Below are 13226 nucleotides of genomic sequence, written 5' to 3' on the forward strand. Positions count from 1 at the left end.
TGGTTTGGACAACCTTGGGTGCTCTCTGATTTCAGGAAGGCCTTTCCACAGTCTTTTAAGGCTGCCAAGTCACCTTTAGCGAAACAGCAGAGTGATGCAAGAAGACACAACGGTCAAAGCAAGCCAGAAACGTGGTGGTTTATAAGTGGCTGAAGGACCCCAGCCCATGGCCTCACTTCTCCTTCTGGAGGAGCAGAAATGTGCTTCTGCAGCATGGAGCCACCGTGCTCCCCATAGCACCCCTGCTCCCCACGCCACCAAGACCTAGACACACATCTATGGGTGTCCTCCTGTTTCCTGGGCATGAGAAAGACACAACGAGCAAGAAAAAAATGAGCAGGGAAGAAAGGAAAAAGTAAAAATATTGACGTGAGAGTGGTAGACATACTCCTGGTTGCATTTTCTCACCAACAGTTGCATAGTCAAGCTTTCTTGTTGTTACCTTTATGTATTTTTAAAGGTTCCCAAGACCATCAGAAGGACCACTGATGCAGGCTCTCAGATGGACCTCACGAGCCATGAGCACAGTCTGCAGGAAAACTCATGCACAGCAATGCCTGTTGGTTTGCAGGTACATATATCTATAAGCACACACAGCTAAACATATATGCAGGGCTCATTGATGCATTCTGGCAGCCACCTGTTTCATAGAATCATAGAATACCAGGTTGGAATTCACCTCAAGGATCACCTGGTCCAACCTTCCATTTGTAGAGGAGATGGGTCAAACACATCGACTCCCAGAGTTTTACGTGTACACAGAAACACACATGCAAGCATTGATGCTAGTCTTTGCACCTCAACTCATCCATGAAATCCTCACCCTCAGTCCACAAAAACAATGTAAAAACGCCCACCATCCAGCCCATTATTTCATAAGAGACAGCTTGCTTCCAAGGACAAGAAGCCTTCAGGACTTCCCAATGTCTTTTCCCGTCAGATACCCATATGGGCCAGAAGCAATTAATCTGAACAGTGACAAAACCATTCATCACCTTACCTAAACAACCAAGAGCCACCTCCACAGCAAGGCCAAAATTCCCAGCTTTTGGGGCATTTTATAGTGCTGCACACTATCTCCTTCAGTGCAGAGGGGATGAAGGAATGTTGTTAACAAATGAATGTAGAGTCGGTTTTCCAAGCAAGTTTATTCCAAGTTTGGTTCTCCATAGGCTAATTGAAAGAGTAATGATCTCAGTTTAAAAAAAATTAAAAATCATTTCAACAGCTGCAAAATATTTTCATAAGCAACATATAATCATGGTGCAAATCAGAGCATCAGCCGAGAAACAAGCAAGCCCTTAGACAATCAGACACACGTTGCATGCCGTAGGATTTCAGAAATGGGTTTGTGCCACCCGGCCTGCCATATCAAAGCTCTGAGCTGGCTGAATGCTACAGCTGTACGGGCACCAGCTTGGTGCAAGGGAGCCAAGCCTGGCAGGAGGACAGCGAAACACCAACAGTGGCACCGTTTTGGAGACGTGCTTAGCCCTGCCCTGCAGACACAGCTTGCCACTGCAGGGCTTGTCCTTTCCAGGAAGAACTGGTCCCTGCTGTCCCTCTGATGTCAGTGACCTTTTTCAGGTGAGTCAGGACTACTCAGAGTTTTGTGGGATTGGGCTCCTGACGTCCGTTCCTTGTGGAAACATCTCCTGCGTCCCCCAAAAGAAGTCCTTCAGGTCCCAGCAGGCTGGCCTGAGTGTGCCTCTACCAGATCAGAGGGATAACAGGCCAAGGGCAACTCTGCAGCCAGACCATTGCCTAGCCATCTCACTTTCTGGATGCTGTATTTCAAAAAGACTGAAAAGAGAAAATCCTTGTCTTTCTAGGGGTAGATGAGCAGCTCATCAGTGCAAGCTGTAGGAAATACTTGCCCTAGCAAGGAATTTAAACTCCTTTTCCTTTATCAGAGAGTCCCACGTTGTCTGGCAATGCCTCAAGCTCTTCTCCTGCCTCCCAGATGCGTTGGGTTTATGGGGGGCTGTCACACATCTCCCTGCTCTCCATGAGGATCAGGGCCTTGATCTCCAGCTCACAGAGGCAGGTAAACTCAGAGGGACAGAGGTAGTCAAGGGGAACCTGGGCTAGCAAGCACTCAACTTGGTTCCTCTCCAAAGCCCACGGTTGTTACACCAAACACTTCTGAAGCATCTTTAATTTCTTAGGCTAAGTCAGTCCTCCATGCTCTGTCCCTGCACATGCTCTCTCCCATCTCCTTACCCACTTTCTTCAACTCTTTTGCAGAAGCAATAGCAAATAAAAGGAGGCAGTGATGGTGGGATCAGATGATGGGACAGGAGGCAATGGCATCCTACAGGGAAAGGTCCTGAATGTCTGCAAAATGACTGTATTTGGGATTCTGACGTAAACTGTTGTAGACGTAAATGGTAAGTGCTGGAAAAAGATTCAAGAAATACTCAGTATAGTCTCCTATTTTCTTGCTGATACTGAAACAGAACAAAAACAAAATAGATTTTTAGAGCTTGTCCAAGGAACCAAGTGCTCAGGGTGCCCTGGTTCCTTCCTTGCAGATAAAAAGCCATTCCAGAGGCTTTCTGATAACATAGGGAGGTTTCCTAGAAATCCTTGAGCTGCAACTTTTCTATACCTTCCCTTAAATCCTCAATCCATTTTTTTCACTATTCATCCAGCACCTCCATCTGCCTAATCCCACCTGCACCTTCACTGAAGAGCAGTGCTGGCCACCAGCGTCAGTGAAACCATCACTAGGACTTAACACCGCCTCTAACCTCACATGTAGGCGCCCATGACCGCAGAGGGTTGGAGATGCTGGCAACTCTTAGGAGTCAAGACCTCCTAACAGGATCTTCTAACAGACCTGGCCGATGCTTCCTGATCCATAACTCAAGCACCAGCCTGCAGCAAAAACAACAGCCCAGAAGGACACGTTCATGGTGTCCTCTGCTGTAGAGCCGGGACCTGCCGTAGCTGTCGCAGACACCTCTCCACCCCACAGGCTGCTCTGAAAAGGAAAAGGTGCGGAGGGAGCTGACCAGGGAGTCCGGTTTTGCTTCAAAATCTGGTACCTAATCCTCTGAGCTAACTTCCTTTTCCCGCCCTCAGGAAGGTGATTTTGAGGGCTGACTCCACACTGCTTGCTACCGTGACACACAATCTTTCAGACAGTATTGCACTGCCAGAGGAGATAGCCCCTCTAATGAGATAGCTTTAATGGACTTTCTCCCACATCTCGGTTGTGTTCACCCTTCTGGAAACCCATCTGAAGAAGATTTTGCTCTCAAATTCACTGATACTTGCAGATAGTCAGATGCTCCCTGCAATGCAACTGTGGCAGGGCAAGGATGTGAACAGGTACCTGCTCTTTGGGTGTTCATCCAGGTTTCTGATGAGCCTCAGTAGGTCAGTGATGTCATTGCTATATGGTTTCGCTTTACTAAATCTTTGCATAACATCCAGAACCATTTTGTCAATCTGAAAAATAAGCGCATAGATTATTCTCTGCTTTTCACACGCTATGAAAGTAGCACATCTACCTCTGCTCACCACAGCCGCTGCCTTTCCGTGCGCATATCACCTCACATGGATAAATCTTGTGACCCTTAAAAGCATATTTCCCAACACAAGCAGAAAGTTCACTCTGCTGGGCATGCACCATCCAGACCCCCTGATTCTGATAAGTGTTTCCTCTCCTGCCTTGCCAAGGTGTGGCATTTATATTAGGACTGTCAACATGGTGCAGGAGATTTTCATGCATGCCTGGAGGACAGGAGGGACTTGGGGAATCTTGATCCAACTGTGCCACTGTTGAGAGGACCGCATGGGCTGCTATACTGAAACCAGACTGTCAGATGTCAAGCAATGCAGTACACCTTTCCAGGATGCCACCTGCAAAAGCAGGCCTGGTCTCACTGCTTTTGAGCCAATCTAACAAAACACTTTTGCCAGAAATTTGCTGGCATCAAGGGCCAAAGCTCCTTGCCTTAAGGCGTCACCAACAAACACCCTTGAAGGTTTGCCAGGTAATTCTGTAAGGATCATCCCCTACTGCCACCCCAGTCAACAGAGCTCCCTTTAGTCTTTAGTCTGGTGTATTTTGACTATGCAGCTTAGATTTGTTTCCCCCAGTTATCTATATTTGCATGGGGCTACTTTTTCCAGTTATGATTTTAAACAGGGCCTGTGAAACAGCCAGGAAAAGCTTCTGCCTAAATGTCTAGCTCAAACCTCGTATCAATCCAAAGAGAAGAGGATTACCATCTTGGTCCACCATGGATAAGGAGAACTTTCAGTAGCATTAGGATCTTGAAAGACAGCTTTTTCATCACGGAAAACTTTGATTTTATTCCATATACTCTTCAGGAACTTGAACCTGCTGTGGAACGAGGACTTTGTTAGCTGCAACAGGACATCACTGTTCCCAGCACTACAGGCAAATCCTGTACTGAAAGCTTTTCCTTTGTACTCTCAGGACTTACGTCTGTTTGCTCCAAAAATACGGGTGTTTGCTCAAACCTTCCAAGCCTCGTTCATCATGAGAGACCAGGCTCCTTACAAGGTCCAGAGCCTCGTTGTAATCTGGGGAATCAACAGCCAAATCCTCGACACTGACTTGCTGAAGGGGTTTCTTACCTTGTGCTAAAACATACAGCATGAGCCTGCTGAGGGCCTGCAAAGAAACACATCACTGCTCACATGCTAGATGCATGAAACTTTTTACCAAAAGGAAGAGGACTAGTATTCCTAAATGAGCAGACTGCATATGCAGACACACACATGCACCTACAGGTGTGCAGAAGTACAAAAATACACACAAACACCAACTTTGAAGCTGTGTGCACGAGGACAGAGAAGACCAACACCATAATCATGCTCGCAGGGTATCTGTGGATATCCCAGCACCAGCCACAGCCTTGCATCCTAATCACTACCATTTTTATGCAGCTTCTATAGTTATATGGGCCTTCCCCAAAACCAGGGTGTTTTCTAGTTGAGGATGCAGAAAGGCTTCCTGTAGGATTCACAGCAACAGAAAATATCAGAAAGTGCCTGAAATCTTTAAACCATATGTTGATTTGCAGGGAAGTTACCTCTAAATCTGAGTTTATGAGTTGTTTTTCACCTTCAATCAACTTCCTTTTATTATCAAAGTCCGCGAAGTAAATTTTGCCACCTAAATCTGAGGAAATAAGAGAAATTGTTAACAAATAATGGTGGAAAACCTTGATACAATCTGTCACTGACTTCTGGATGACTCCTTCTTTAGAAAACAAATCTCTGAAGAGATCTGCTGTGGGTCGCTCTGTCTGCAAAGCCCTGGAAAAGAGGGCAGATCTAATGAGACATGTAAAGTTGTTCTGTTCGCTCCCCTATGGCTGTCTGCAAATGTATCTATACATATTCAAAGAGGAGAGCTAATGCCACAGGCATCTCATTCTGCATAAAGACATCTGTACTGGTCTTTCATATCTGTTGTTGTTACAGACAGCTATGAAGCAACTCCTTCTCTAAACTACAGGCAACAGGAAAGCAAAATGAAAACATTGGGAAAGCAAAAGATGACCTATGACAAAGTTGCTGGGATGCAGATCCTGATAAGCAAATCCGAGGGAGTGCAGCTCTCTCACTGCCTGGAATATCATCCTCAGAGCATCTTTGTAATCCATTTGGTCTTCCAGATCCTGCAGGTGTTCTTCAAGGTTTTTCTCCCAGAGCGGGAAGCACAAGTACGTGTAGCCTCTTGCCTTCTCAAACTGAAAGAGCTTCAGTAGATGTTCACAGTTGCCACACTGTTCAAAGAACCTTTTCTCTTCATCACACTCTGTACTGCAGGTTATTCTTACTGCTACCTCTGTCCCACCGTAGAGCCCCAGGTAGATGCCACCCTGGGAAGTGTTCCGAATTCTCTGCTCGATGTACTGAAATATCTTCAATTTGCCAATCATAGGGCGATATATTTTATAAAGATTTTTCAGCTGGTCCCTCCAGCATTTGCTGTTTGGCTCCCAGTCTTCAAGGATTTCTGGAACAAACTTGGCATTATACTGGCGAAGAAGACATGCCATGTTATGAGCACGTTTCCTATTTGCAACAGCGATAAGTTTCCCAACATCAGTCCTCGCTCCTTTTTCACACAACAACTTTGCTATATTGTAATTGTTTTTCTCTACAGCCACCATCAGTGCTGTGTTGCCGTCCTCATCTGCATCATCAATATCTATTTCACCCTTCTCCAATAACGCTTTCACCAAATCTGCGCTTTGCATTTCAACAGCTAGGATGAGGGCAGTTTTCCCACATTCATCTTTGCTCTTCACATCAACACCACAGTCCAGCAGGAAATGGGCGATGGCGACAGCTGACTCATACCTTTCCTTCTCACAGCCCTTCTTGAGGGCATGGATCAAGGCATTCCTATCTCGGTTGTCACAAGTGTTCACCTCAGCCCCCATCTCTTGGACAAGAGTTTTTACAACCGAGAGGTGGCCCTCCCTACAAGCATCCATCAGTGCTGTCGCACCTCCTTTATGGAGTTTTGCTTTCTCCTCACTAGCTGTCCTCTTCAAATTCACATTTGCTCCTTTGCTATACAGGAATTTTAAGGCTTCCTCCTTCCCATACCATGCAGCCTCCATGAAAGCTGTGAAGCCGTTGTCGTCATGGTCATTAATATTTAATCCACGGTTAAGGAGAAGCTCCAGTATATTCACGTTTCCCACTATCGCTGCTTCAGTAAATGCAGTGCCACCATTGTCCTTCCTGGCATGTGGACAGGCACCCTTGTCCAGCAGAAGTTGGACCAGGTCCTCATCATCAGCTTGCACAGCACTCTGCAACGGCGTCCAGCCAGCTTCTGCTTTGGAGTTCACATCTGCCCCTCTCTCCAGCAGCTCCAGCACACTTTTTCTATTTCTGTCCCTCACAGCAACATTTAACTTGTAGGCAAGGTCTTCTGCTGTCTCCGTGCTGGAAGGGGTAGATGCTTCCTGCTGGCTGTGAGCTGTGGGCTTCATGGTGGTCAGAGGGAGGGCTCTGCACCGCTGATGTTCCCCACCCGAGCCCAGGGATCCCACCAGACTATGGGAGAGGTGCAATGCTCAGTGCCTTCGTTGTGGGGGATGCTCTGAGTTTGGCTGAGAAAACACGCTAGGCTGCTATTTGAAGGGCTTCATGGTCTTCACCTAATAAACAGAAAATCTTGTTTTATTGGACTGTGAAACCTTGCCATTTACATGTGATGTCCTGCAGGTCTATGTGAGGGGCAACTAAGGACAGCAATGCCAGTGCCAGACAAGAGAGATAACATGACTTTAGCATGTACCCAGACATACGTACCCCTCATGTTTGCCCGCGTGGGCTCAGCACTAATCGCAGCCCAGGCAGGCATCCCCTGGGGTGTCTGGGAGAGGGGATGGGGGAGAACCCAGGGTGTTCTTGCTATAAATGTTATCTCAGACTTATTCCAGTTTACCTAATAATCTGGCCCGCTGCGACGTTTTCAAGTGAAGAACACAGCAGGCAGGCAGAGATGGCCATTCCCCTTCAGTTTTGTATGGCAGCCACACACACAGTCCTGGAAAGTCCCTGAGCCGATACCTGGAATGAGACAGAAAGCCAACCTTAATCCTTCCTGCTTCCCTAGGCAATTAGGAGACCCTACCTGACCAGAAGCCTTTCCTAAGCTTTTCACAACGTTAAGGGGTTAATCAGGTAGGACTTGATCTATCTATATCTATTGAGTTTCTAGAAAAGCTGGAACTCCAGTGCCCATTTTCCCGATTCAAGTGACCAGTGCTTTCAGGAGTCACTGTCTGACAAGCTGAACTGGAAATAAATTATCTAAGCAAATCAAGAAAGGGACAGAGAAGTCTTAAGGTATAAAGCCAAATTATAAATTCACATAAATTTACCCTCAGGAAAGCCAAGGACCATTTTATGGATGGTTTCTCCCCCTGCCCACCAGGAAATGAATACCCTATTTCATTGATTCAGGTTAATTTCATTTCCTTGCAGTAATTTGCATGCCCCTCTCCACATATAAACAAAATAAAATGTTACTTTCCTGTCTGGAAAAGCAGCACAGCATCCCCTGGGCATGGTGGGGCCCAAATTCCTCGCCCGGTCGGGAAGGCAGAAGCCTGGGGAGGGAGGAAGGCAGAGGCTGCATAACTTCCTCCTCCGCCTGCCGAGCAGCAAAGCCACAAGCACCCTACTCTAGGAAATGTTTAGCCTTGCTTGTTCCAGCCCACTGGCCTTTGCCCAGGAACTGCTTCACGTCTGCGTATCACAGGCGCCAGCTGACACGCAAAGTCATGCAACCTTCCTGCTACCCACCACAGGAAGGCGAGGAAGGGGGTCCCTCTGCCCCGCCAGAAACCCGGCTTCAAACACCCAAAAGCCAGGGAGCAGCTTTTCTCAGCAGCTGCTCTTCACTGCTGCTTCCCAGCAAGCATCCCCAGACACTATTCGCTTCCCAGCAAAGTCTGCTAGTATATGCTCTCCCCTCCCAGGAAGTAGCAGCCCTGCGAGCGTTTTATCCACTTTCAGGGGGATGCTGGGGTTTTTACTGACGTTTTTTTCAGCACACAGCAGAGAGGTCATAAGCAAAGTGCTCTCCCCATGCAGCCCCACACACATAGACCCTGTTTACAAACACGCGCTCAGAACTGGTTCAGGAGCATAGAGACATTAAATGCACTGGTGCTGGGCTTTGGAGGGGGGCCGGGGAGGGGGCAGCCAGGGTTTTGTTGTTTTCTTCATTTTAAACTTTTCCTTACCTTTTGGTAAATCCATCCACATGAGGAAACTAGCCACGCTGCTGAATTCCACTCAGGGCGCTGCAAAGCTCCTGGTCTCTTTATGCCACAGCCGGCGTGTTTCCAACCCCACTCACGCTGGCAAGCAGGCAGCTCTGCGTAACCACGCTGCTGCCCAAGGGAGCCCAGTCCTCCAGCCTTTCCCATCTGCCTGCAAAGCACGTGCAGGAATTATGTGAAGAAACCCAGGCTGTGACGTGCCACCCAGTTTCCCCAACTGCCCTGTAACAGAAGGCAAGCTCACCAGCGTGCAGAGCCCATGCAACTTCCCCAGCCACCTCCAGGATCCAGATCCCATCTTGAAACAGAGATGAAATCACAGCAATGAATTCCCACTTGGCTTTCTACAGCACGTTAGTATGTGTACAAACTGGGCATCCGCATATGTACACAGAGATATGGCTGGATACAAACCCAAGGGCACGAATGCAGAAAAGCACACCCTAAAGGGGTGCATGAATGCAGTCCTGCACATGTTTTTCATGACTATCCAATTCCTTATGTATGCCTGCGTTCCTTGCTCACACCTGCATGCCAACTTTTACAAAAGCTCTGCCTATGCAGGAGTCCCATCTTTGTGCCTAGCCCTCATATTAAGCACCCTGCTTTTCACAGCGTGCAGAGCATCCACGAAGGTCTGGGAACATCCCACAGGCTCTGGGTGCAGTTTCACAGAGTTTATGTTGCCACAGGAGACTTTGACACAGCCCAACAGGGACAAAGACTGTGAAAACTCAGGGAACAATCTCAACTCACTCTCAAGGCTGTCAAGATCCCCTTTTAATTCACAGAAATCTGCTGAACTCAGCACCTCTCCTGGTTTGACCAGAGCTGGGGCACTAGTTGCCAGTTTTTAACTCCCATTTGCAGGTTGGAAAAGAGACAAACAAGCAGAGCAGGGGCACATCACAGGCTCAGAGCCAACAATAAAGGCATCCAAAAAAAGTCAGCCTTATAATACATAACAATACCATGTCACCCAGCTACCTGAGTACAAAAGCCTTCTTCAGCTTGCTGATTTAATTAAAATAGTTCATTATCTTATAGTGGGAAGATGAAAAACCCGAGGATGGTAGGAACCCAAACCCTAGGTTGCTAGGAATGAGGTGTTTGCACCCGGCAGGGCTGTGGCAGAGGTGTGCTGTGATGTTACCCCAGCAAAGGAGGGTTTGCTGCTAAGGCTTTCCCTATCTCTCCTCCCTGATCCAAATTACTTTCCATAAAATATAAACTTTAAACTCTTAGGCCCTGTGGCAGGCAGTTTAAGGGGAATAGAAGGACCTCAAAGGTTTTCTAAAGCATGGGAGTTGCAGAGCTCCTCTCCACAGCCGTTCCTGTAGCTTCTGGGCTATGTAGTTCCTGCTGTATTTGCACTTCTGCAGAGTCCTTATTTGCTCCCCCCACCTCCTCACCCCCAGGGACTCAGGAGATAAGCTGCCGAGACACAGTCAACAGGGAAACCAAGGACACCATTAAGCAAATCTTCCTTTTCCTCCATGCTGATGGACCTACACCCATTTTTCAACCCATCCCCTGAGATAACATCTCCAGGCAGCCATACCCTGGCCACCAGCCACAAATAAACATGAGGTAAAACAGAGCAACAAAAACTGCCTGCCAATATCAAAATAATTTTTAAAGAAGCTATGAATAGTAGGATGTCTTTTTTCTTCATGTTCCCTGCAATTGCCTCCTTATTATATTTCCAAATGGGAATGTCCCAGGGTTTATATGCTTGGCCACACTGATGAGACTTTCAATGCTGGAACACAGCCCTGGAAAATAGTTCACAGAAGGATGCAATTTAAACACTGACAGGTGATGCTGTCCATGCAGGAGCATCAACCACATTGCACTTCACCATGCAGTATTTTTACATTTTTAATCTGCATTTGCTAGTTTTTTGAATGCTGCTCAATCTTCATCAAAAAAAAACCAAAACAAAACAAAACAAAAACACATACACAAAAAAACCCAAACAAAACAAAACACCAAAACCCAGCACATCTGCAGGCATCTCACCGAGCAGGGCACCGTGTCCCAGTCCCTGGACAAGGAGAGTAGAACAGGTCCACCAAAAACTTCCCAGATCAGCCAAAACAGGTCAAATGAGGAGCCAGGCCAATTTAAGCCTGGGCTTAAATGCATTTTCCTGAGCAGCAGGGACTGTTCCCCAGCAGCATTTCTCCCAGCTGTCTCCCTGAGCCCAGGTTGCATCCCCACTGGGTTAGACCTGCCCTCCATCATGGGCAGCCCAACCCAGAGGTGATGGAAGGGCTGCAGAGCCCAGCACTGCCCTCAGTGTCAGAAAGCATCAATATTATCATTAATTTTTTATCGTTTCCCAAGGCACCCTGGAGGTGAGAATCCCTGCACGCAGCTGGACCGGGTTGGCAACCTTGGCATTTAGCTGCACGCCTAGTGAGAGGGACGTGAGCCATATGCAAACACATCACGTCTGATTTCTGGGGCTTTATTCAGGCCAAGGACATGAAGGTGAAAGCCACGGAGCAGTAAGCAGTTCGATACAGCTGCTCCCTCCCCGTCGGCTGGCAGAGCACTGCAAAACACTGGGTGAGGTGTTTGAAGTATTTGAAATGGCTCAGTGCACCCACTTTGCTGGTGAGCTTCCTTCAAAAACATATTTAAACAACATTTTATAGCATTTATTTGCAGACTGTCTTTAAAAAAAAATAATAATCATGGATGTGCACACATGCACATGCAAATACATATGAATTTGCCTGCACATGTGTGTTGTTATGCATGTGCATCCGTTGCAGTGCAAGCATGCCGAAAGCTCAGCATCCATACACCTATATATAGCATCCATACACCTATACATGCACATCAACCTGCCTACACACATGCCTTCGTGGGGCTACTCATGCGCATACGTAGGCGCCCTAAGGCTACCCCGAAAGGCTACTTGGTCCTGCCAGAGTGGGGAGCTCCAGCTGCAGGAGGAGACGGGACAGCTGAGTGACGATGCCACCCCACCAAGCCACTGCTGGGATCACTGGGTCCCAGAGCAGAGAGAAAAGGGTGGGTTTTTTCCACCAAATAAATCCACACCCCCCATCCCAGCTCATGGAAACCTGGCCCTGGAGCAAGTATGTGTCACGCCTTGGGGGGGGGCGGGGGGGGGGGGGCAGCTCCAGCTCCCACATTTGCTCCCCAGAGCTCAGATCATCTCTGCTGCTTCCAAATTTGCAGCCTCCACCCTGGGAAACTTCAGTCGTGGTTTACTGGAAGCAACCGCAGCAGGCCGTGCCCAAAGGCGGTAGCGGGAAGCTTCGGCTCCTCTTTCTCAACGCGGTTTTGTGGGTTGGGTTTTTTTCATCCCCCCAAGGCTTTAAAGGTTTTGTTATATTACCACTGGGTTTTGCCAGCAATCGTGGAGGACACGCTGGATCAAGCATGGTTTTATTGACCGAGTTTTCTCTTTGGGAAGCATCTCAGGCTTGTAGAGATGAAACTACACTGCAAGTGGGATACTCCAGTATCAGCTGTGAGGTCTGAGAGCTACCGCCAAGGCTGAGACTCAGCCTGGGCCATCCATTTCCGTGCATAGTTCATCAAGAATGGATGTAACCCCGAATTTCCTTCTAAAGAAAGCTCAAAAAGATTTCAATTCTAAATTTTTCTTACTTTTTTTGCTGGTAAATTTAAAAGTTTTTTTTAATGGAGGGTCAGTTATAAATTAACTTCAAGATGTGTAACACAAAATATTATTTTTTTTAAGTTAGAAGCTGCAGTTTTTTTAAAAAAAAAAAAAAGAGATTTTGTTTCTAGCTGCTTCTATACTGGTTTGCTGCTCCAAGTCTCTCTTGCCAGATAATTTAAATACTTCCTGGAGATCTTTTAGCTGATTTCTTCCTTCTGTGTACACTAAGATCAGGTATACAAGCAGACTGCTGCCATTCCGAAGTGCCTGTCTTGTAAGACAAGGCCACACAATGAAATAGTGAATAAAAGATAAAAGGAAGTATAAACTGCCTTCCTCCAGGTATGTGGAGGACAACTGTAGGGAGCAGTGATGAAGAAGAGTTGATGCATTTCGCAATGAATGATCCTTGGTGTGTTGGGTTTGAGTGAGTGATGGGGTTTTTGGTAGTGGGGGAGAGGGCTGTGGCAGTGGCCACTGTGAGAAGCTTCTGGAAGCTCCCCAGCTCCAAGTTGGACCCACCTCTGGCCAAGGTTGAGCCAATCAATGACGGTGGCTGCACCTTTGCAAGAACGTATTTAAGAAGGGGAACCTGGGAGGAGGAGTTACGAGAAGGACACCTATGTGAATGTTGACATCAGTGGAAGGAAGGAGAAGGAAGAGGGAGAGGTGCACCAGAGCAGAGACCCCTGTATCCCATGGTAAGATGGCAGAGCCACCCCCCTGCCACCCATGGAGGTCCATGGTAGAGCAGATGCCGA

General features: G+C 47.4%; 1 protein-coding gene across 1 annotated transcript; it reads right to left on the reverse strand.

Annotated features, from left to right (window-relative positions):
- Positions 1-1129: 1129 nt before the first annotated feature.
- On the reverse strand, positions 1130-7575 carry RNASEL (ribonuclease L). Its single transcript, XM_009968073.3, has 7 exons — positions 7454-7575; positions 5546-7163; positions 5073-5161; positions 4461-4651; positions 4240-4357; positions 3341-3456; positions 1130-2450 (listed from the first exon to the last, which is right to left on the reverse strand). Exons 2-7 carry the CDS (start codon positions 6993-6995, stop codon positions 2315-2317), a joined length of 2100 nt encoding a protein of 699 aa, XP_009966375.2. The 5' UTR covers positions 6996-7163; positions 7454-7575; the 3' UTR covers positions 1130-2314.
- Between the last annotated feature and the right edge of the window lie 5651 nt (positions 7576-13226).

Source organism: Tyto alba, unplaced genomic scaffold, assembly GCF_018691265.1.
Source record: "Tyto alba isolate M040663 unplaced genomic scaffold, T.alba_DEE_v4.0 Super-Scaffold_1000006, whole genome shotgun sequence".
Classification (NCBI taxonomy): Eukaryota; Metazoa; Chordata; class Aves; order Strigiformes; family Tytonidae; genus Tyto; species Tyto alba.

Coding starts and splice junctions, on each gene's coding strand:
- RNASEL (XM_009968073.3), bottom strand. CDS start 6,995: ATGAAGCCCACAGCTCACAGCCAGCAGGAAGCATCTACCCCTTCCAGC. Junction 5,162..5,545: donor TCCCAGCAACTTTGTCATAG/GTCATCTTTTGC, acceptor TTATTTCCTCAG/ATTTAGGTGGCAAAATTTAC. Junction 4,652..5,072: donor TCATAAACTCAGATTTAGAG/GTAACTTCCCTG, acceptor GTTTCTTTGCAG/GCCCTCAGCAGGCTCATGCT.